This window comes from Asparagus officinalis, chromosome 8, assembly GCF_001876935.1.
Source record: "Asparagus officinalis chromosome 8, Aspof.V1, whole genome shotgun sequence".
NCBI lineage: Eukaryota > Viridiplantae > Streptophyta > Magnoliopsida > Asparagales > Asparagaceae > Asparagus > Asparagus officinalis.
The window spans coordinates 6,799,532-6,822,178 of record NC_033801.1 but is presented as its reverse complement, the minus strand read 5'-3'; the positions used below and the strand labels follow the sequence as shown (position 1 = coordinate 6,822,178).

The window sequence follows — 22,647 nt, the reverse complement described above, 5'->3', positions numbered from 1 at the left end:
CAAATTCAAATTTACTAATAATAATATTAAGAGATTTTGATTAGCTTAAGTTTAGTTGCGAGGGGAGAATACAAGGCGAGCAAAAGACATAAGTTCACACCAAGCGGACCGCTAAATATGATGAAGATGGCAAAAAATAAAAAAATAAAAAAATAAAAAAAAATCTATCAGCATCCAATCTTTATGCAATGACAAAAAACTCAAACTGTTCATGATGTAAAAGTTTTTATAGGTAACCTTAATTCTTCCCTAGCTGGACAAAGCCCTTGAGCGTTCGAGTTAGTCGACCAAAGAATAGAAGATCGAGACCAACAACAGGTAAACTTTGTGATAATCCAATTCCTTGAAAACTGGGGAAAGAAAAACACTCATTATCATCAAAAATAGCAAAATCTATATACTAGGCCAAAAAGAATAACTCCCTATTAATTACCCAACCAATCTCTCTACTATATACAAAACCAATCTAGTGATCTTCAACACTGCAACTACGTACTTAGCAAATAACACAACCATTAGGATTCTCCTCATGAACTTGAGCGTAATAAGGTGCAGGCATTGGGGGATTGTACTGCGGAGGAAAATTTTGAGGATAGCTCATGTGAGGGCTGTAAGTCACAACCTGAGGATGATAAGGCATCATGTACGGGTTATAATTCATTTTGGGCTCATTTTCTTTATCTTTTTTCTTGTTATCGCCGCCGCCGCCTCCTCCTCCTCCTCCTTCTTTCTTATCATCATCTTTTTTCTTGTTGGGGTCGTCTTTCTTCTTCTCCGGCTCCTTGGCGGGTCCCACGAAGGATATCTCGGTGGCCCAATACTTCCGGAGCTTGTTCACGACGTTGATTGGGTCGATATCTCCGACAACCGTCATCTTTCTGTCTTTCATGTCTATGGTGATCAAATCGACGCCTGAAAAGGTACAGAATTAATTATTAGTTCTAAGCCACAAGATCGAAATTCAGAAGACACAGATAGACGGACAGATAGATAGATCGATTTACAAGGAATCTTGGAGACGGTTTTCATAGCCTTTTGCTTGTCTTTGTCATCATGCAAGTCCAATTTTAGGATAACCTTCTGCAATTCATAGATCATTCAAAAAGTTAGAATCAAGGAAACTCTAAGTAGAAAGAAAAGGGTAATAATTTCATATTAACAAGTTAACGGATTAGGACCATAATTAAGCAAGATGATCACTATGAGCTAAAAGAACATGACCTTTATATATATAAGAGGCTACAAAAGCAAATCAAAAGGATACCAACCTTTGCACTCATGCTTTTGATATCCTTGAGCAGCTAAAAAATTTGTAGAGAGAGAGAGAGAGAGAGAGAGAGGAATTGGAGAAATTATTAATAGCAAATTTTGAGGAGAAAAGGAGAGGGGTAGACGCAAGTTATATAGCGGAAGCTTTAAATGAGGGAAGGGGAGAAGTCACTGACGCTGAAGTCAAGGGAGAAGAAGGAGAGGCGAAGGGTCGTTCTCTTTTGACGTTTTGTGCCGCGTCATAGAAAGTCTGAGCCGCCCGCAGTCAACTCAAAACCTGGGCAATTGATCCGTACGCTCACCCACCCGCTCTCATCATTGATCCTTTTGCTCTTTTTCGCTTTTCTCGTAGGCTAAAAATATATATAAGAAAATCATTTACTTCCCTAGCCATGGGATTAATAAAAGGGTAAATCTCACAATATCTTGAGTTTTCCCACAACCTTGCCAGGGGACTGCTTTCCTTGGTAAAATATCATATTCAAATCATTCATATCATCATATCATATCATATCATATCATACTCCCTTTAAAAGAGGGAGTTGTGAAAAAACTTTTCAAGGACTGTACTATCCCTATTCTTTGTTGATATTACATTCTATTCTAATACTAATTAAACTAAATTAATTATCATTGTTAATTATAATTGCATTATATGTCACTTTAAGTTTGTATAATTTGGTCCTTAAAACTTCCAACGCTATTGTAAAACTCTACATCATATCAATTATTAGTCATGTAAAATAATATATTAATAGATAATTGCATGTTAATAAAGTATTTATGAAAGAGTAGAAAACATAGAATTGTCCTAAAATTATACCATGAAACTCATATAGGAAAATTACAAAGAGCATTTTTATGTTTATGTAAGAGGACAGAATGTAAAAACATTATATTTTGGAAAACATTAGGATATTTAACTGCAGCAAGCTAGATATGTTATCTAAAATTTAAAAAATGTGCAACAAGATACAAGTGGAGGTATATAAATATAATTGCTGTAAACTATAAAAGATTTAAGTTCAATTAAGCCTTTATCATTGTTAATTATAATTACATTATATGTCACTTTAAGTTTGTATAATTTGGTCCCTAAAACTTCCAACGTTATTGTAAAACTCTACATCATATCAATTATTAGTAATGTAAAATAATATATTAATAGATAATTGCATGTTAATAAAGTATTTATGGAAAGAGTAGAAAACATAGAATTGTCCTAAAATTATACCATGAAACTCATATAGGAAAATTACAAAGAGCATTTTTATGTTTATGTAAGAGGACAAAATGTAAAAACATTATATTTTGGAAAACATTAGGATATTTAAGTGCAGCAAGCTAGATATGTTATCTAAAATTTAAAAAATGTGCAACAAGATACAAGTGGAGGTATATAAATATAATTACTGTAAACTATAAAAGATTTAAGTTCAATTAAGTCTATAAAAGATTTAAAACCTTTGTTATCCATAAACAATAATATATGAACCCATTGATAAATAATATTTATCATATATACAATATGAGGCCCAATGGTTAGCTTATATTTATATAGTAGAGGAGATGCTGAAAAATTGAAGCATCATATTTTGAATGAGTCTCAAGATTTTGAATTATTTCCTAAAATTATATACTTCGCTTAAAAAACTTTAGAAGAGGCTTCTGAAGGACTACTACAAAGGGTTGGACATCAGATAAATATTAAACAAATAAAATTCATGATATCAGATTGTAAAGTTCAGGGATGTCTATGTAATATTGGGTGTCATATGAGATAATATTCATACATAACATGACATTGTAATATGTAATCTAACATATTAATGAAATTTAAATATAATAATTTGCATCAAGAAATATGCTTAAGATTTGGGAGAGCCGAGAGTGGAGAGATTTGGAGAAGAATTGTGGCCTTTGTGGGTTTTGTAGGTTCCAATTTTATTTCCCAAACACGATCCAAACTCGAGTCCACAATCAAATTAAAAAGGACATGATTTTCTCAATATCTTCAAATAGATATATTGGCCATATTTTCTATAACGGTCGATATATCAAAAAAATCACCAAACAAAAGAAAACAATAGGAAATATTACATAGATAAAGTCTTTAACCCGATATATTGGCCGATATAGCAATATATCGACAAATATTTCATAGGATACCTATAAGAGCAAATATGTAAAGGTTATTTAGATATTAGTTCCTTGATTTTAAATATACAATGATTTTATGTTATTCCCTGAAATATTTTAAATTGCTCATAATTTAGGGACTAATATTAAATTATTAAATTTTTTTGATGTTGTTTGACATTAGATAGATATGAATTATTTTGTTAAAATACAATCAATATGAGTGCATAATATGTATAAATTATTCTCAGACTATATTTATAATTTTCTAAAACTATAGAGTAATTATTTTGATAGATCAATTAGTAGTTGGGAAGATGTAAAAAGAGCAACATATTTTAAAATTGATCATATAATTTATATTTTCTTTCTTGATTGAATTTGCACATTATAACTTAGAGAATTCTAGAAAAAAGTTCTTGAATATCTATAATACTCGGTCGCCTGATAAATAATAGGTGGAAGTGATTTTTTCATAACCGAACAAAATCCTTACTAACTAGATAAATGCTACCATTTTTCTTTGATGAATTCAAGAATTTATTTTTTTATTAATAATTATATGTATTTTTCGTATTGGTCCCTTACATCACTAATATTTTAAAATTATACGTTCAAATTAGTAATGAATATATCTTAAATCGTTAATATTTTAAGGTTTTAAATATCACTATTTTTTTGGAAGACAAAAATGTTAAAACCATACATGGAAATATCCAAACAAAAATTAATATATTATGATATTTATAAAGTTTTTTGCAACCATATTATAGTAAATAAATAAACCTAAAAAATAATTATGATATTTGATCACGTGCAGTGCACGTGCATTCCACCTAGTCTACATAAATAACGTAGCGCGGAAATAAGAAACAGTAGAATCCATTAAAGGGCCTACTTTAAACTCGCAAAGAATAATTTTCGAATCTATGAAGAGACAACCTAGAACACATGAAGTAATAAAAAAGATAATTTTATTTAAAAAAGTTATTTAATTAATAAGGTTTATAATTCTTCTTCTTAAATAGAAAAATAAAATCTACTCATAATAAGAACAAAATTACAAATAAATAGAAACTGTCAAATTCTATCCTAAAATGACTCTATAATAGCGGAAACAAATCATGAATCAAAATTAAATTCATTTCCTAATTTAAGTTGACTTCAACTTTATTACTAAAAAAATAAAAAAATTGATTAATTTTGGATTTCTACCAAAAACTAGTGATATTTATGTGATTTTGAGAATATGTCAATCCCGATGGCTTCGTCTCGTCGAGATAGATATTTTTCATATATAATATGTCAGAATCTGCCTTTCGAATTGAGAGATACAGTCATTTCTTTACAGGCAAATTAATAATTCATATGTATCCGCATTTGACTCGTGAAATTTTCACTTCTCTATGAATTTGCCCGTTATGTGCCCTACATCAGTCTCTCGTTGTTGAAAGAAACTCGATCCCAAGCTTATATTTTCTTGAATAGTAGCTTCCTTGATAAATATTTTTATTCTCATACATCAGTCTCTCTTTTTTGAAAGAAGCTCGACCCCGAGCTTATATTTGCTTGAATAGTAGCTTCCTTGATAAACATTTTTCTTCTCCCTGCTTCGATTAACATTTACCCTGTATTTAACATTGATCTTTTCCCATTGTTCTTTTGTCTCCTCGCCTAGGACTTCTTTTGAGTCAAACTTGAGTATGAATCTTTTCCAGGTCATGTTTATGTGACTAATGACTTGTGGATCTACAGATGACTTGAAAACTCCTCTGAATATTTTTCTTATTGCTTTTCATATTCTACTATAAGAAGTATCATCTCAACATTGTTGAATCATTGATGATCATTACTTCAAAGAAGAATTTTCCACATACTCCATTCCTAATTTTTTCGTCTTCTTTGCTTTTGTTGCTTCACCAAGCAAGTTACACATATATCAATTACCTCATTGGCTATTCTTGTCTTCCATTGGGGCAACATCAACATGTGTAATATCATTTATGATCTCTTCGGGAATATCCTTGGAAGGGATCTTGATGGTGGCTGAATCTTTCTTTTCGGTTGAAAGCGTCTCATTGTTCTCCACTAGAAAGGCCTTTTCCTTAGATGCCTCGGGTTCTATAATCAACATAATTGATGAAGTCTTCTTTGTTCCATCTTCAGCGCTCTTTATAAATCTATACTCTTTCTCAAAGATGAATTGAGATTTCTTAGTTTTGCCACTATCATAGCTAGTGCGAGAACTCTTTGAAAACATCCATAATAAAAAGGTCCTTTGTTGTTCTGCTCAAGTTCTCGCTCCACATTCTTTGCTAGACAGATCGTGTCAGCTAAGGTAAAAGAATATTGTGAAGGCACTGGATATTGTTTGTAGTTAGAAGATAGAAAATGGTCTCTCAATAATTTCTTCATTTTTGCCTGTGTTTGAACTGGATCTATTCCATGATAATATCAATTCATCAATAACTCATCCTACCATGCATATGCTTTTCCCTTAAATCTATAGGCCACTAACTTAATATTCCAATCTTCTTGGATCATATTGTACTCGAAATATATTTTCACCTCATCAATCCAATCAAGGAAAATCCTCAACATGAAGTCTTCTGTTGAAGGGTGGTATCTTTAATCCTCAGCATCATAGTTCTCCTCTCTTCAGTAACTTCTACGGTCATGTTTGCGTTGAAAGTTAGTTTATTTGTCAAATACATTACACGCTTATCGATTACAGATTCAAAGTAAAATTAGTCTTTTTATAAGATTTTCTTATACAATAAATATAAAAAAAAGTTACAACTCTTTTCAAACACACACAGTGAATGTTTATTACCTACTGCTTGTGTGAGATCTTTGCCTGTGTCGGAGTTTATCCGTGGATCACCGTGGATCAGATCTGGTTGTTCAGAATAAAAGATCAATGCTCTTGCTTCATAAAGGAAATAAGCACAGAAGTAAATAATCTCAACGAAGTGAGATTACTACTCTTATCGAGATCAAAACAAAGTCCAATCTCAAGGAATGATGAAACTTCAGATCTCTCGAAATCCACTCTTTATGCACATGAATTCGCCAATATCTCGCTAGCCTCTCTCAAATTCATCAGAATCTCGCCCTAGCTCCTCTGAAATTCATGGCTCCCTTCAGATCTGCCTTTATGAGGATGCAAGGGGTGTATTTATAGATTTAAAATGTTGTGTTTGTGGATAGGATCAAAGAACAACCGTTATTATCCTTTTATGTGGGTTTTCGATTGTGTAACAGCTTCCACTCGTTTAAGGATAACTCCACATATTTATGGATGACCCCAAAGAGTTCTAGAAGCTAATCTTATTAGAAAACGTCGGGAGTTGACCTGGGTATGAGTCACTTCGAAGTGACTCGGAATTTCCGAGTCACTTTGAGGTGACTCGGATTTTCCGAGATAGTTTGTACTGTCATCGGTATTTTGGCTTTAATTTTCTCATCCAACCTCGAAATGAGGTGATTCAAGTTGAATTGGAAAGCTGGAGAAGAAACCTACAACTTTTATCTCTTGAGATTTTTCGAATTCGAAGCGAATCATGATCAAAATATCAGTTCTTCTCGAACCATGCATTCTAAATCTCGTTGTTGCTTCCTCGCTTCGTATTTTCACGCGTTTCTTCCACTTTGTGCGCTTCTTTGCCTCGCGCATTCATTTTCTTCCTTTTGGCATCGAATGATCCTCTTTGACTTAGATAATCCTTTCTGACTTGGATAATAACGTTCATCATCTTCTCTTCGCCTCGAGCTGCGTGTGGGAACCCATAGTTAAATTTTAATGTTTACAGATACCCTCTCCAAAGTATTTTAATCTCATTCTTTTATAGAGGAGGATGGAATACTTTAGATATGATGGGCCCAACTTTCAATTCTTTGATTTCTTTAGCTTTCATCCTATTTAGTATTTTTGTCGAATAGTCTAAAATTCTTCCGGTGCTGCGTTTATCATCTGACCATTGTCGAAGTCTTAAACTGAAAACCAGTGTGTTGATTTCTGAATTAGCTCGTGTCGTTAAATCAACGTTGAACTGATCATCTTCATCGAGAATTCGTATCTGAATCACGATTGAACTCCCAGGGATTATCCTTTGACCTGGAATTTTTTCTGAGTCTTATTTCGGCGAATCTATCGCTACGTTGATCAGTATTGACCTTCATTGTAGCGCGTTTTCCGGTGTTAATGCAGTTTATACTCATACGTTTATTAGAGTCTATACAGTTTAAGCTCAACCGACATTGTAACGCGTGGCAGGCCCAAGTGTAGAGGCTGCAGGACCAACCATTGATGCTAGTTTATCTGTAGGTACGGATCTTACCCTTACGTCCCGCTAGTTATTTGCTTAACCATAGGAGAGTTTTGGTTGTAGGACCAGCTATTAGAGCTGATACGGTTACCATTGTGAATGCTTTAAAGGTTCCTCATGGAGGCTTTGGCTAGATTTGATATTGTCCCGGGTGCTTAAGTCACGAGATCAACTGATAAAGCTGGTGCATCAGTGACTATCGTACTTATAGGATTTTTGGTAAACCCTCAGTCATCAACAGATTTGATAAGCCTCTACCAATTACCATTTGAGTCGGGTTAGTATGCAGATTGTCTAAGTCCGTTCCACATGTAACGTTGTGCTAAAAGAGTTAACTCTCTTAGACTTAGTGCTATGATATTGAATACATTGACTTCGCCATTATTATGGGAATAGGCTACCTGACAACGTGTGTTGGGCGTAGACTTGAACAATCCTTTAATCTCGGGTTATCCTTAAGAATATTATATTGTAATATTCTCCAGGAACTTTTCGTTGGAAATAAAGGAAGCAATTTATCCTCATATACCCGTTGGAGGTTGGGAAAACAAATTATACTCGTATATCTGTTGGAGTATGAGAGCAGTTTAACCTCATATACATGTTGGAAGATTTCGTTCTCATTTGGCTTATTTTGTCGTCATGATATCAGCGTCAACCAAGGCTTGAATACTATTTTTAAAGTAATACAAGCCTTGGTGGGGTGATGAACCCTCCTGTGATATGCACAGTACTTCGGATCCAAAATCTTGTTTGCTTCCTCCTGATTTGTAATCGGTGGTAGCTCGATTTTGTTGTTGATGAGGAGCTAATGAAGATGGCTGAAACTTCATCATCTTCGACTGGACCCACAACAATCTCCCCCTCCAGCACAACGAGGGGGTATGCCAATCTATAACTCCTCAATGGGAGTTCATGCCGACCAATCGCCGACACAACTCGGTCTTCTCTTTGGAAACGATCTTCGTTAAAAAACATGCTAGATTTTTATCTGTGTAAATCTTCTGTAGCTTCAGCTCCTATTTTTCAACGGCTTCTCTAAGCCAATGATATCTCACATCAATGTGTTTCTTTCTGGAGTGGAATATAGAATTCTTGCTAAAATCAAGAGCACTTTAACTATCAATGAAGATTTGATAATTGTCCTGCTACAAGCCTAACTCCTGCAAAAATCTTCTTAACCAACTCATCTCCTTATCGGATTCTACAGCTGCAATATATTCCGTCTTTGTTGTAGATAAAACAACACACTTCTGTAACATGAACTGCTAAGATATTGCCCCCTACAAAAGTGAACAACCAACCTGAGGTAGACTTCCTGTGATCAAGAAAACCTGCCATATCCGCATCTGCAAAATCATATAATACTGTATTCGTACCTCCAAAACTCAAACACAATATGGAACTACCTTTCAAATATTTTAAGATCCACTTTACAACTTCCCAATAAACTTTTCCTGGATTAGAAAGAAACCTGCTCACAACGCCAACTGCATGAGCTATATCTGGCCGAGTGCAAACCATGACATACATCAAACTCCTTACAACTAAAGAGTAAGAAATATTCTCCATCTCACTCTTTTTTTCATTTGTAATCGGGCAAAACTTTTTGCTAAGCTTCAAATAACCTGCAAGAGGAGTACTGACTGACTTGACATCTTTTATGTTGAATCTATCAAGTAGCCGTTCAACATATTTCTCTTATGATAACCACAACTTCCTAGATTTCCTATCACGAGCAATATTCATACCAAGAATCCGCTATGCCGAGCCCAAATCCTTCATGTCAAAAGATTTAAATAACTACTTTTTCAGCCCACCGATTATCTAACTATCCTAACCAACAATCAACATGTCGTCCACATAAAGTAAAAGGTTAATGAAGCTAGAATCTGAAAATCTCCTAAAAGATACACACGAATCTGTAACTGTCCTCTGGTAGCCATGACTCAATATAAAAAAAAAATTTTCTTGTACCACCACCTAGGTGCCTACTTCAAACCATAGAGGCTCTTCTTCAACCTGCAAACCATGTGTTCTTGCCCCTTCACTTTAAAACCCTCTGGTTACTCCATGTAGATCTCCTCCTCTAAATCACCATGAAAGAATACAATCTTCACATCAAGCTATTCAATCTCAAAGTCTAAACTACCTGCTAACCCCAAGATAACTCTAATGGACGTCATCTTCACAACCGGTAAAGAAATCTCATCAAAATCAATGTCCTTTTTTCTGACTAAAGTCTTTCACTACTAATATGACTTTGTATTTCTAAATCTCTTTGTAGCCATCCTTCTTTAACTTGAACACCCACTTGTTCTTCAAAGCTTTTCCGTCCTTCGGTAAATCCACCAACTCATAGGTATCATTCTTCTTAAGAGACTTCATCTCTTTCTTCATAGCTTGGAACCATCTGTCATTGTCTTTATGAATATGTGCCTCCTTATAGCTTTCTGGCTCCCCCCTACTGTCAGCAAAGAATACTCCGAAAGAGGATATCTCGTGGATGGTCGATGCTCTCTAGCTGATCTCCTAAGTTGTGGCTCTGCAAACTCCTGCTGCTGGTGATGCTCCTACTACTGAGGAGCCTCCTGCTCGTGATCCTGGTCACCGTCTCCCTGCTCTGGTATTTGACCATTATCATCAATATCATCATCATGCATTTGCTCTATATCTGTAGGATGTAACTGTACTGGAGACAAAATATGTATCATATCTAGAATCTCACTAGCAACACTCTCTGACTGCTCTGCTGTCTTGAGGTCTGTAATAGTCCGATCCTCGTGAAAAATCACATTTGTTTGTCTAATAATTCATCTCTTTTCTGGATTTCATAGTTTGTAGCCGAACGCATCTTCTCCATAACCAAGGAAGATGCAAGGAACAACTCTATTATCAAGCTTCTGTCTCTTCTCCTTTGAAATTTGTGCAAACGCCTTGCAACCAAACACCTTCAGATGAGAATATAAAATATCTTTTCCGGACCAAACTCTTTCTGGAATATTAAAACCCAAAGGAACTAAATGTGACCTATTGATTATGTAGCATGCAGTGTGAACAACTTAAGCCCAAAAGCTCTTAGGTAACTTCTCCATCTTCAACATGCATCTGACTTTCTCCACAATGGTCCTATTGTACCTCTGTGCAACTCCATTATGATAGGATGTGCCGGGCTCTGTCCTCTGATGTCGAATATCATGCTTGGAGCAATAATCTCTAAACTCAATGGAAGTGTACTCTCCTCCATTATCGGTGCACAAACACTTCAATTTTTTTCCCGTCTGCCTCTCCACCATAACATGAAACTGCTAGAAGACTAAAAACACCTGGTCCTTTGTCCTCAATAAGAAGAACCATATCTTCCGTGATGCATTATCAATAAAAATAACAAAATACTTATTGCTACCCAAGGACTCCACCTCGATAGGACCACAATCATCAGAATAAATCAAATCCAGGATATTATCTTTTCTTTTAGAAGGTTTACTAAAAGAAACTCTATGTTGTTTGCCAAACAAACAATAATCACAAGGGGTGAGTGACGAACCTTTAACAAAGGAAATGAGAGACTTCTTTGCCAATATCTGTAACCCATTCTCGCTCATGTGTCAGAGCCTCCTATGCTACAAACTGAGGGTGTCACCGTCTTGAGCCACGCGCAAAGAATCATATGAAGCATTTGCTTAAATCTTATATAAATTGCAACATATACTTCCTCTAGCCATCACAAGAGAGTCTTTTGTGATTTTATATTTTCCTCCACCAAATTGAATTTCATATCCCATTCGGTCCAAAGTAAGACCCGAAATCAAGTTGAGCCGCAAATTGAGAACATGCCGCACATTCTTTAAGATCAATGTGTATCTGGTATCTGTCTGTAAGTGTATATCACCAAGTCTCACAATCTTTGAGTAGCTGATATTACCCATCTTCACATTACCAAAGTCACATGCTTTATACGACGTGAAAATGTCTCGATTGGAGGTAGCATGACATGTAGCTCCTGTATCCACTATCCACTCAGAATTCTGACTTATAACATGCATACAGTCTTCTTTCCTGCAAATAAGAATAACATCGGTATTAAACAAAGTAGTTGTAGTGTCACTGTCAGCTTTTTTCTTCTCATCTTTCTTTTCATCTTTGTTCCCAGCTTGCTCTTTCTTCAATGCCTAACAATTCTTCTTGATATGATATGACTTCCCACAATAAAAACATCCTCTCCATTTAGACTTTGATCTGCCCTTGGATGTGCCACGACCTCTGGACTGGCCCCTGTACCTGCTCCTGCCCCTGTTCTCTGCGACAAGTGCCTGTGAGTTATCTGTCCTGGTAGACTTTCTCTGAGTCTCCTCATTGAATAAACTACTAGTAACCATACTCATCGATAACACACCATCTGGAGTTGCATTACCGTCTGTCAGAACCAATATCTCCCAACTGTCTAGCAAAGAACCTAATAGCAATAAAGTTTGTAGCTCGTTATTGATAGTCATCTTCATGGTAGCTATCTGATTAATCAAACTCTTGAACTCATTCAAGTGCCCTGCTATGTTGCTTCCTTTTTTGAATTTGAAGTTCACCAACTGCCTCATAATAAACGTCTTGTTTCCTGCGGTCTTCTGCTCATAAAGATCATCAAGCTTCTTCCAAAGATACTTCACATTAGTCTCACCCGATACATGATGAAACACATGTTTGCGTTGAAAGTTGTTTTCAATGCTGAATCCATTACATATTTATCGATTACAGATTGAAAGTAAAATTAGCTTTTTATAAGACTTTTTTACACAATGAAAATAAAAAAAAATACAACTCTCTAGAAACATACGCAGAGGACGTTTATCACCCGCTGCTTACATGAGGTATTTGCTTGTACCGGGGGTGCGTTAGCCCGTGGACGACCGAATCACAGATCTGAGTTGAATCATGAAGAAGGATTAAGGTTGATACTTCGTTTTAGAAACAAGGTCAGAAGTAGATATCTCAACAAGGTAAGATAAAACACTCTTCTCAAGATCAAGTCAAAGCTTAGATCTCAAGTAAATGCCGAAGGCTCTTGGAAGTGCTTGAAATTGATAAAGACTCTTTCTCTCTTGCTCAACATTCGCCAAAAGCTCCAGTCTCTGCCCAGAATGTGCTTGGTCCTCGTGCATATGGGTTATAAGGAAGTATTTATAGTCCCTAGAAGCAGTTACTGAAGGTAGAAAGCCGAAACCAACAACCTATGTTTCCGAGACAGTGTCCACTGTCTCGGAAGAAGGGGTTGCTCCAGCCCGTTTTGTAACCGACATACCCTCTTTAAATGACATGATTTCTGCAATTATGGACATATTTTCTATTTGTAATGGTCCTCCCACGTTCATAGGTGATCCCTAGCAGTTAAGAAGCCACGTGGGTCGCACAAAGTCTAAGAAATCCATCAGAAAACGCGTCATCAGCTTCTCAGTGTGTGAGACACCCTGAGATGTCTCGCACTTCCGAGACACCTTGAGGTGTCTCGCACTTCCGAGACAGTTTGTGCTGCCATTTGGTATTTTTGTTTTAATTCTTTCATCCGACCTCGGAATGAGGTGATTCAAATTGCGTTGGAAAGCTGGCTAAGAGACCTACAACTTCCCATGGGCGAAACACACATGGTGTTTTGCCCCTTGTGGCCGAAACACAACTCATGGCTGAGTTGTTTCTTCGTTGTCTTATCATTTCACATGTTACATTGACTTGTACACTTCACCGACTTGCTTCATGCACTTGTTAGTTTCTCTACAGCATTGGATAATCCTATTTAACTCGAATAATGACGTTCATCGTTTTCTCTTTATCTCGAGCTGCGTGCAGGGACCTATAGGTAATTTTTGACGTCTACAACACACTAACATCGATCCATATCCAAATATAACCGATCACTTACTGTGTTGTTTCTCCCATTCTTTATTAGTCATCTTTTCTGGTTTGGCTTCATCTCCCTCAATTTGGTCATGTAAATCTTTACAATACAGAATATCTTTCATCTTGGATTTCCATACGTGCTAATTGGAACCATCCAATTTCATCATTGTGACGAAACTCTCCACCTTTTCCATCCCAAAGCATGCCTTTAACCAGGACTCTGATACTACTTGTTAAGGATTTTATGGAGATTAATCTGCAGAATTAAACACTAAACGAATAACAACACCGATGAAAATACCACTAGCAAGCAAACACTAAGATTTAACGTGGTTCAACAAATCATGCCGACGTCCACGAGGCAATTCAAAGAGAAATATTTCACTATGAATCAAGAATACAATCTCTCCAAGTTACACCTGAACTTGAGGATTAAATCATAAGAGAAAGATACAGTGTTACTTCTAGGGCACCAAAACCCTAAAACCCGTCTCACTAAAAATCTCTAATACTCACGGAGAAATCAATACCGTACCCTCGACGGCGTCGTCATTCTGAAGACAACTGCTTTTGAATCACTACAATCGGACAACCGAGCTATACGAAATCTAAACCTCTCTCTGGTAACTGTAGCTGGGTTACTGTAGCTCCAAAAAACTGTAAGGTTCTCATAAGTAGAATTTTCCAAACCTATTCCTATTATAAGTAGATCATCCAAATCCTCTTCTAGAATAATTCATGTGGGCCTTATTTTGGGCTGGACCCACAGCATAGAACTCAGTGAACTCTGTTTAGGTAACATGGGCTTCGTCGCTTGCCATCTAATAGGAGAAATAAGGCTCTGATATCAATTAATACAGCGAGAAAGTAAGAAACATCAGAATCCAACAAGGGCGGTCTTTGAATTCACAAAAAACTTTGTGTCCACAAAAAGACAACCTAAAATCCACATAGTAATATAAAAGAGAATTTTATTGAAGAAAAATTATCTAATTTATAGAATTTAAAATTCTTCTTCTTAAATAGAAAAATAAAGTCTACACCTAATAAAAACATAATTACAAAGAAATAAAAAGTATCATATATTATTACAAAAAGACTCCCTATGATAGAAGAAATACATCATTAATCAAAATTGAATTTATTTTCTAATCTAAATTGACTCCAATTTTATTACTAAAAAAAAGCTAATTACTTTTAGATTTCTACTAAAAACTGCTAATACTGATATGATTTTGAAATTTTGTTAATTTGGATTGCTTTCTCTCGCCGAGATAGATGATTTATATATATAATGATATGTCAGAACCTGCCTTCTAGATTGGAAGGTATAGTCGTTTCTTTGTGGGCAAATCAATATTCATCTGTACTTGCATTTGACTCATGACTAGGGGTCATTTGGTCTCGGCACAACTCAGATATGATACCTACCATGTTCATATCCGCTTACCCATCACGGATATTGATATAAATATAATTCGGTAAGGGAAATTCATATCTATATCCGCTAAAATCATATTAGGATATAGATATACAAGTGGATGTATAAGCAGAAATGCATGCAGATATGAAATGAATGTGAGAAAAATAGATAATATTCAAAAAATATGGTTCATGTGATACCATATGTTTGTTTTATCTGAAAATCTAAGACTAAGAATCTTATTTCATCAAAATTAACCTCAAATCCATTTATTTAAGAATAGAAACTATTTCAACATTATGACTAGTATGTATTCAGATATTTTGAATATGCATCCGAATATTTTACTATAAAATCATATCCATAATCTTATCCTGTCAGTTATAGATTTGAGGACGCATATCCACATCTTAATGAATAAAACTACAAATATTTTCTCAGATACAGATACTGTTTAGCACCCATGCTCGTGAAGGTTTCACTTCTCCATGAATTTGCTCGCTATGCATCCTACATTAAGAAAGTATTATATACTATTGGAAAATGACATCGAAGTTTCATGATAATACCTATGTTCATGGTATTTAATTAATAGACAAATTTTCTTGAGATGTGAGATTTGCTCTCAGATTAATTTTGAGATTTGATAGTGGCTTAGAATTGAAACAGTTTGAGACTTTGATTAGGAGTGTCCAAAAAGCCCGCGGTCCGGACTCGATCGGGCCGGAACCCAGCCCGGGCCAAACCCGGGTCCGGGCCCGGCCCGGGCAACAACGGTCACCCTGGGGTGACCGTTGTCGAAAAAAACCGGGTCGGGCCGGGCCAGCCCGACCCGGTCAATTCTGACCGTTTATGCCGGGCCGGGCCGGGTTGCCCGGCCCTTTCTTTCTAATACTCTCTTATACAATCTTATACTCTCATATACTATCTTATAATCTCTTATATTTTCTAATACTTCCATCAAATGGTTTCTGGATCTGATTATGAAGAGCAAAATCTATCTCCTACCGATCCAGAGATGAGTCCTCCTACAACAACTCCTTCTCCTACCGGTGTTAATCCTGAATCTGGTGGTGACGAATCTACTGCATCAAGAGCTCCTAAAAGGCCGAGATCCGATGTGTGAATTTTTTTTGAGAAGATAGACGTCACCAAGGATGAACACGGTAGGATCATCTCCCAGAAGGTAAAATGTGTGTTGTGCGGCCAGGTTTTCCAAGCTCATCATAAGAGCGGTACCAACCATCTCAAACATCATATAGAAAAACACAACAAAGGCCAGAATCTTCAAGATGATATCTGCAGTCTATGATTTCCTAATCCTCCTCTTCTGGTACCCTTGGTAGTTGGAATTATGACGCTGCCCGAGCTAGGAAATGCGTAATCAGGTTTATTGTTCTTAAAAACCTGCCTTTTAAATTAGTAGAAGATGATAAATTTAAATATTTGTTTAGAGATGGTTTTTATCTCGCATTTACAAAATTTTCTCATCAAACCTATCAACGTGATATTTTAAAATATTATCAGGAGGGGCAAGGAAAAATAATTTCTTATTTTAAAATTTTAAAATGTAAATTTTTTTTAACTTTTGATATTTGGACATCTAGAGTGCAAACTGGTTATTTATGTATCACAACACACTGGATTGATGAAAATTGGCAAATGTTTAAAAGAGTTGTTTCTTTTATTGCAATTGAAGAGTCACACACTGGTATTAATATTGCAAATTTAATAATTGAAGAACTTATGAAACTAGAAATTGATCAAAGAATATTTTCTCTTTCACTAGATAATGTAAGTAATAACAATGTAGCTGTTGATTTTATTAAAACAACTCTGTCATTGCCATATCATGGTGACCTTTTTCATGTTAGATGTATCTGTTATATTTTAAATTTAATTGTTCAAAGGGTATTTTCTGAAATTAAACTCATGATAAAAAATGTTAGAACAGTTGCTAATATGCATAATGCTTCTGAAATGAGAATTAAAAGGTGGAAACAATGTTGTAAAAGAAAAAATTATAAGCCTAGACTAATTCCAAAAGATGTTGACCATATATGGAACTCCACATATGCAATGTTAAGTGTAGCAATAGAATATAAAGAAATTATAAATGATTTTATAAATTTTTATGCTTCTAGTTCTAGCTCTGGTAGCACTTATGGAATAAGTGAAGATGAATGGACAATTATATGTAAATTAAATGAGATGTTACAAGTTTTTTATGATGCTACTATGTTATTATCTGGTTGTTATTATCCAACTATTACTTTAGCTGCTTTACAAATTTTAAATATTCAAATTTTTTTTTTGCCAAATATCGTATGGATGATATTTTTGGAAATATAATTTTTCAAATGGAGAGCAATTCAATAAGTATTTTAGGCATATTCCTCATATTTTTGGTTTGGGGGTTCTTATTGATCCATGTTTGAAGGATATTGGTCTTCGAAGTTTGTTACAGTCATTGTATGGTGGACAGATTATAGACTTAGATGATGGTTCCATCCTTACTGCTACTTCTCATCATTTATCTATTAGAAATTATTTTCAAACATTATATGATAAGTATGCAGCTAGACATGATATAGCTGCACAACAGTCTACAGGTTCAGTGCCTTCGGCTTCGAGCACAGGTCGAGGTAAAAGTGTAAGTTTTGATAGGTATGCAATGGTAGCTGAACTAACTGGTGGATCTGGAATTGGTTCAGGATTAGAGGTTTCTGAATTAGATGAATGTTTTTCTGCTTCCTTAGTTAAATGTTAAGGAAATGCTTTAGATATTTTACAATGGTGGAGAGTATATGGATCAGTTTCATATCCTATACTTTCCACCATGGTTCGTGACTTACTATCAGTGCAGGTTTCGACGGTAGCTTCGGAATCCACCTTCAGCACAGCAGGATGTTTGATCGACGACCACAGGACATGCTTAGATCCGTATACTATACAAGCGGTGATGTGCTTATAATATTGGTGGATGTACGAGAAGCGAACACAAGGCATCAATCGGATTGCTATAATTGAAGATAAATTTAAAGAGTTGGGACTATCAGATAGATATAAAGATTAGATAATATTCATCAAATTGTAATTTTTATTTCTTAGCTTTAAATTTATAATGAATTATTTTAGAAAAAGTTACAAATGATAGTGATATGGGTGAGTAGGTGCCAACCTAGTTGGGATTTACTCATCTATTGTGATGCGACGAATTTCGAAATAAATTTATACTTGTAAAGGATTTACTGATTATTAATAAAGAAATTATTTTTATCATCTTTTATTTTTATAATTTTTTGTACTTGTAACTTATGTTATTTCAAGTTATTAAAAAAATTTATGTCATTTTCTGTAATTTTTATGTATATTTTATGATTTATTATTTTTTTATAAATTTAAAAAAAATTTAAAATAAAAAAAACCGGGCTGGCCCGGAGCCCGACTCGCCCGAGTTCGGGCTCGGCCTGGGTCGCCCGGGTCCGGGCTTCGGTTTTGCCCGGCCCGGATGGACACCCCTAACTTTGATCAAGTTGCATGCACCTACAATTGCACTAAGAGCCCGTTTGGATAATAGAAGTATTGGGAGTAAGAAGTAGGTTATAGAATTAACTTTTAAAACTATAAAGTAGGAAGTAATGGAAATAGCATTTTTTTGTTTGTTTCATATATTTTTAGATGTAATGAAAGTAGAACTTCTTCCTCTTCATTTACTTTTTTTGTTTGGATAACATTTGGAAATATTACTGTGAAGTAATTAATAACACATGTTGCTTCCACAATTTCGAAGACATGCCATGCTCTTTAATTTGATCTAGCACGTTACAACCAGTTTCATGTCGCTATGACCCCTTGCCACTTGAGAGTAAGAAGAATCCTTCAACCACATTGCTTCAAAATAATTGTTTACTTCTTACCTACGATGAGACTCTGGATGACCATAAATTCATATGAATTTCTAATTTCCCTCCTCCCTCGCTCCTTTGATCATAACATCAACGTGGTATTTAGACAAAGAATTAATAGACAAACTATTCTCTTCATCCCAAAGAAAAGTTGGCCGACGACCATCACAAATTACTACAAAATAATTATTAAAATTAAGAGCAATTTTATCAATGAAAAGTTGTTAGAAGTAACTAATAAAAGAAATATTAATAAAAAATTATTTATTTCCTAATTAATATGTATTTCAACTACTTCCGAGCTACTTCTGAGTATTGAGGATTGGAAAAATATTTTAAAAGTAAGGATGACACGTAGGCACCACATTAGCGTTTAAGGAAGTATTGGAAGTAAGTTTCTCAGAGAACCAAACATACTTTTTTGCTTGAAAGTAGCAGAAGTAGCATCTACTTATTTTATTTCAGCTACTTCATAATTACTGCCGTGCAAACAAACTAGCTCTAAATCAACCTCTATATATTTTGGTTCAATTGGTTAGCTTAAGTTGGATTTGTAGTAATTTCAATAGTATATCAACGCCTAATTTAATTCAAAAATTGATGATACTTTTTGAATACGGGAAAAATATTCGTTTCATTAACTTATTTGTGAAGTTGTATGCAATATTGCTTAAGCCAATGCATATATGTTCTCTGTCTATTATAACAAAAATAAAATAATTTCAAACGAAAGGGAAGTGTGCTATAAGACAAGATTTAATTATATAAAGAATCTCACGTTGATATGATCATTCTAGACAATTACCCACTAATAATGAAAAGAAGTTTGTTGTTACAGCGGCATGCAGAGAAGATGAGAGGGTTGTTTTTGTCCTTAATTACCACTAAATTTAAAACACTATGGGCCTACTTTTTAACCGTACGTCATCGAAACCTCACTTATAAATAATAAAATTAATAGATAATAGTTAATAACTAGCAATAATAGGCTAATGTCTTTTTCATTAAATAACCGATATCAACGACTTTAATTCACTAATAAATCAATATGGAAAAATAAGTAAAGATAAGATCTTCAGATACTTTGCAAATAAATAATATATATACTTGCTAAGAGACATCTAATTAAACTCTGCATTGAACTAATCTGCAAGCCTCATGCACACGCAAACATAAGCAAGTGGTTCATCAACGCAACGTGCACAAAACTACTCTATTTTTTACTTAGAAAGCAAGTCTCTTTCTTTTAATTTTTTTCCTTGACGAAAGAAATAATAAGATAGCAAAAGTTTAATCATAAAAGGAAGCAAAATTTGTCAAACATATGGGGAAAAGCGATTATGTCTAAGATTTAGAGCTGTTTCGTGACTAATTGGTAGTATCAACTATTTGAATGTATTTTAATTAGTCTTGTCTTGGAGAAACCTTTGATAGTTTTATAGAAAATATTTTAGTTTCATTACTTTATTGCTTTATTCATGTTTTTTAGTTTCTATTTTTTAGATTAACCTATTCTTGTAAGCTTACAGCTATATTTTCGAGCAAAATGGGACATAATGTTTGGGGTCTACCTTGATGGAGATATATTTGAATGGTAAGCTATTACCAATAAGAAAGTTATTGAAAACGACTAGCAATAGAGAACATTGATTTCATCACTGACTCATTTGTTTTTATTCTAGTTTTTTATATGAGATCAATACAAAAGAGTCGGCCACATTATATTATTTATGAGGTAAGTGAAGGCTTGATACTAATTTTTATTATTTTTTTATTTTTTTATTTTTTTGTGTCCCGGTACTATACATCTAATTGCATTGAATTGAACAGGCCATTTCCTTGCCTCGCACGCATAAGGCATTTGGATGCTTATTACTCTTGGTTTGGATTTGAAAATAGGGTGGGCAGCTGGCTCGTCCTCCGGGCCGGCCCATGCGGGCTCAATGACAAGGCGAGTCGGCCCACGACTTGCAGCGAGTTGAGCGAGCTGTGTTTTGTCGCTTGTTCTCGAACCTAGAGCTCAGCGTAGGCTGCTCGCGTGCTCGAGAACATGCAGGATGCCTCGACACGAGTCAACCACCTAATCTACTTAATTATTTTTTGTTATTTTAATATTTAATTATTTTTAATAGGTTTTTAAATATTGTTTAACACTAACAATTATATGTAAACAACAAACTAACAATGACATGATTATAAAAATTAAAAAAAAAGATTAATATTATTAAGTAAAATTGCATATTTGCATCCAATTAAATAGAGAACGATCATAAATACAGAGATTTAATTGCAGTTCGAAGTAAGTTTTACATCAAGGAGTAACATAATATTGTTCCACTAGTTAAATAAAATACAAGAATAAAAGAAATTATAATAAACTTTAAAGAAAAAAGATATTACTACTAACTAAATTGCAAGCCCACGGACTAAGACAAGCAAGCCATTCCGCTCACACGTAGGGCTAGCCTGCTCGTTAGGCCTTGTAAGCTGGGCGGGTTGTTGGCTTGCGTTTGGCTTGGGTAGACCAGCATGGTCCCACGGCCCACTACCTTAGCGAGATGAACGAGGCTTGTCCCGCTTCGAGCCGGGTTGAGCTGGGCTCAAGAGTGAGTGGAGCAAGCGGGCTCATGGTGGCGGACCCAGCCCAGTGCCCATCCCTATTTGAAGACTAAGAATTTTAGTTGGTCATCTCCATCACATCATGTAAACTAACAGAATAGAGAATAAGCATTGGTGTTATCGAATTTGTGTTGATTATATATATATATTCCCCAAATATTGAAGTTGTTATCAATATTCAACAATAAACTAATTTGAACTTGGATTGGTTCTAAATTATAATCAAGCTGATATTATTGAACGCAACGAATTTTGGAAATACAACATAACGTAACACAAATTATAATCAAGCTGATTTCTCGTGCAGCAGCATCATTTACGAGTCATGGGTAACAAGTAACAAGCCAAATAGGATGCACGTAAACTTGGCTGATCGAGCATTTATTTTCCTTTTAAATTGTACAAAACCGCTTACCGCCTTCAAAGCATGCGCTCGAGTTGGAAGGACGTTGCTTTGGATAGCTTTAAAGATTAAGGTTGCGTGCAACTACGACTGCAATCTATCATCTGAGTTTATTTGTTCTAGCGCAATCCGCGATTGAAGTTTCTTGTAATTTGATGTTGTTCAAATTATAGGACTACTTGAGAGTTGTACTACTTGAGAGTTGTTCTCTATTTCTTCAGATTTGTGTTATCGTGTAGGAAGTCTCCATGGCTTCAAAAGTTGGGAGGGAACCAGAGAAAATGTCAAGATCTTGAACCTGGAACCTTCACCGATTTGTCACTGGGCCATGGTTTGCTCAAAATCCTACCTCTCATTATGTCATGACTTATATATTTCTTCACGAGCAAGCACTCAAAATCCATAGTCCAATATGTACCCTGTTTCAGCTTCACCTCCTAATATATCTGGCTGAAAAATCAAAAGGATCATGTATTAGTCTCAAAAGTTAAAATTCAGTGGCTAAAGAAATCACAAGAATCCCCCTCAAAAAAAAAAAATTTATCAAAGCTGACGCATGTAAAATGAGGGCAAACTGATGAGTTAGAATGCCTAACCCAACGCATACGTACCACGATTCTTCTAATGATAATGATTGCATTAGAAACTTAGAAGATATAGCAATCACAA

General features: G+C 35.0%; 1 protein-coding gene across 1 annotated transcript; it reads right to left on the bottom strand.

The window, feature by feature from the left end:
• Nucleotides 318-1,411, bottom strand: LOC109819933 (heavy metal-associated isoprenylated plant protein 39-like). The gene is made up of 3 exons (XM_020385922.1): nt 1,269-1,411; nt 1,005-1,080; nt 318-912 (listed from the first exon to the last, which is right to left on the bottom strand). The coding sequence occupies exons 1-3, from the start codon at nt 1,278-1,280 to the stop codon at nt 497-499; spliced, it is 504 nt and encodes a 167-aa protein (XP_020241511.1). The 5' UTR covers nt 1,281-1,411; the 3' UTR covers nt 318-496.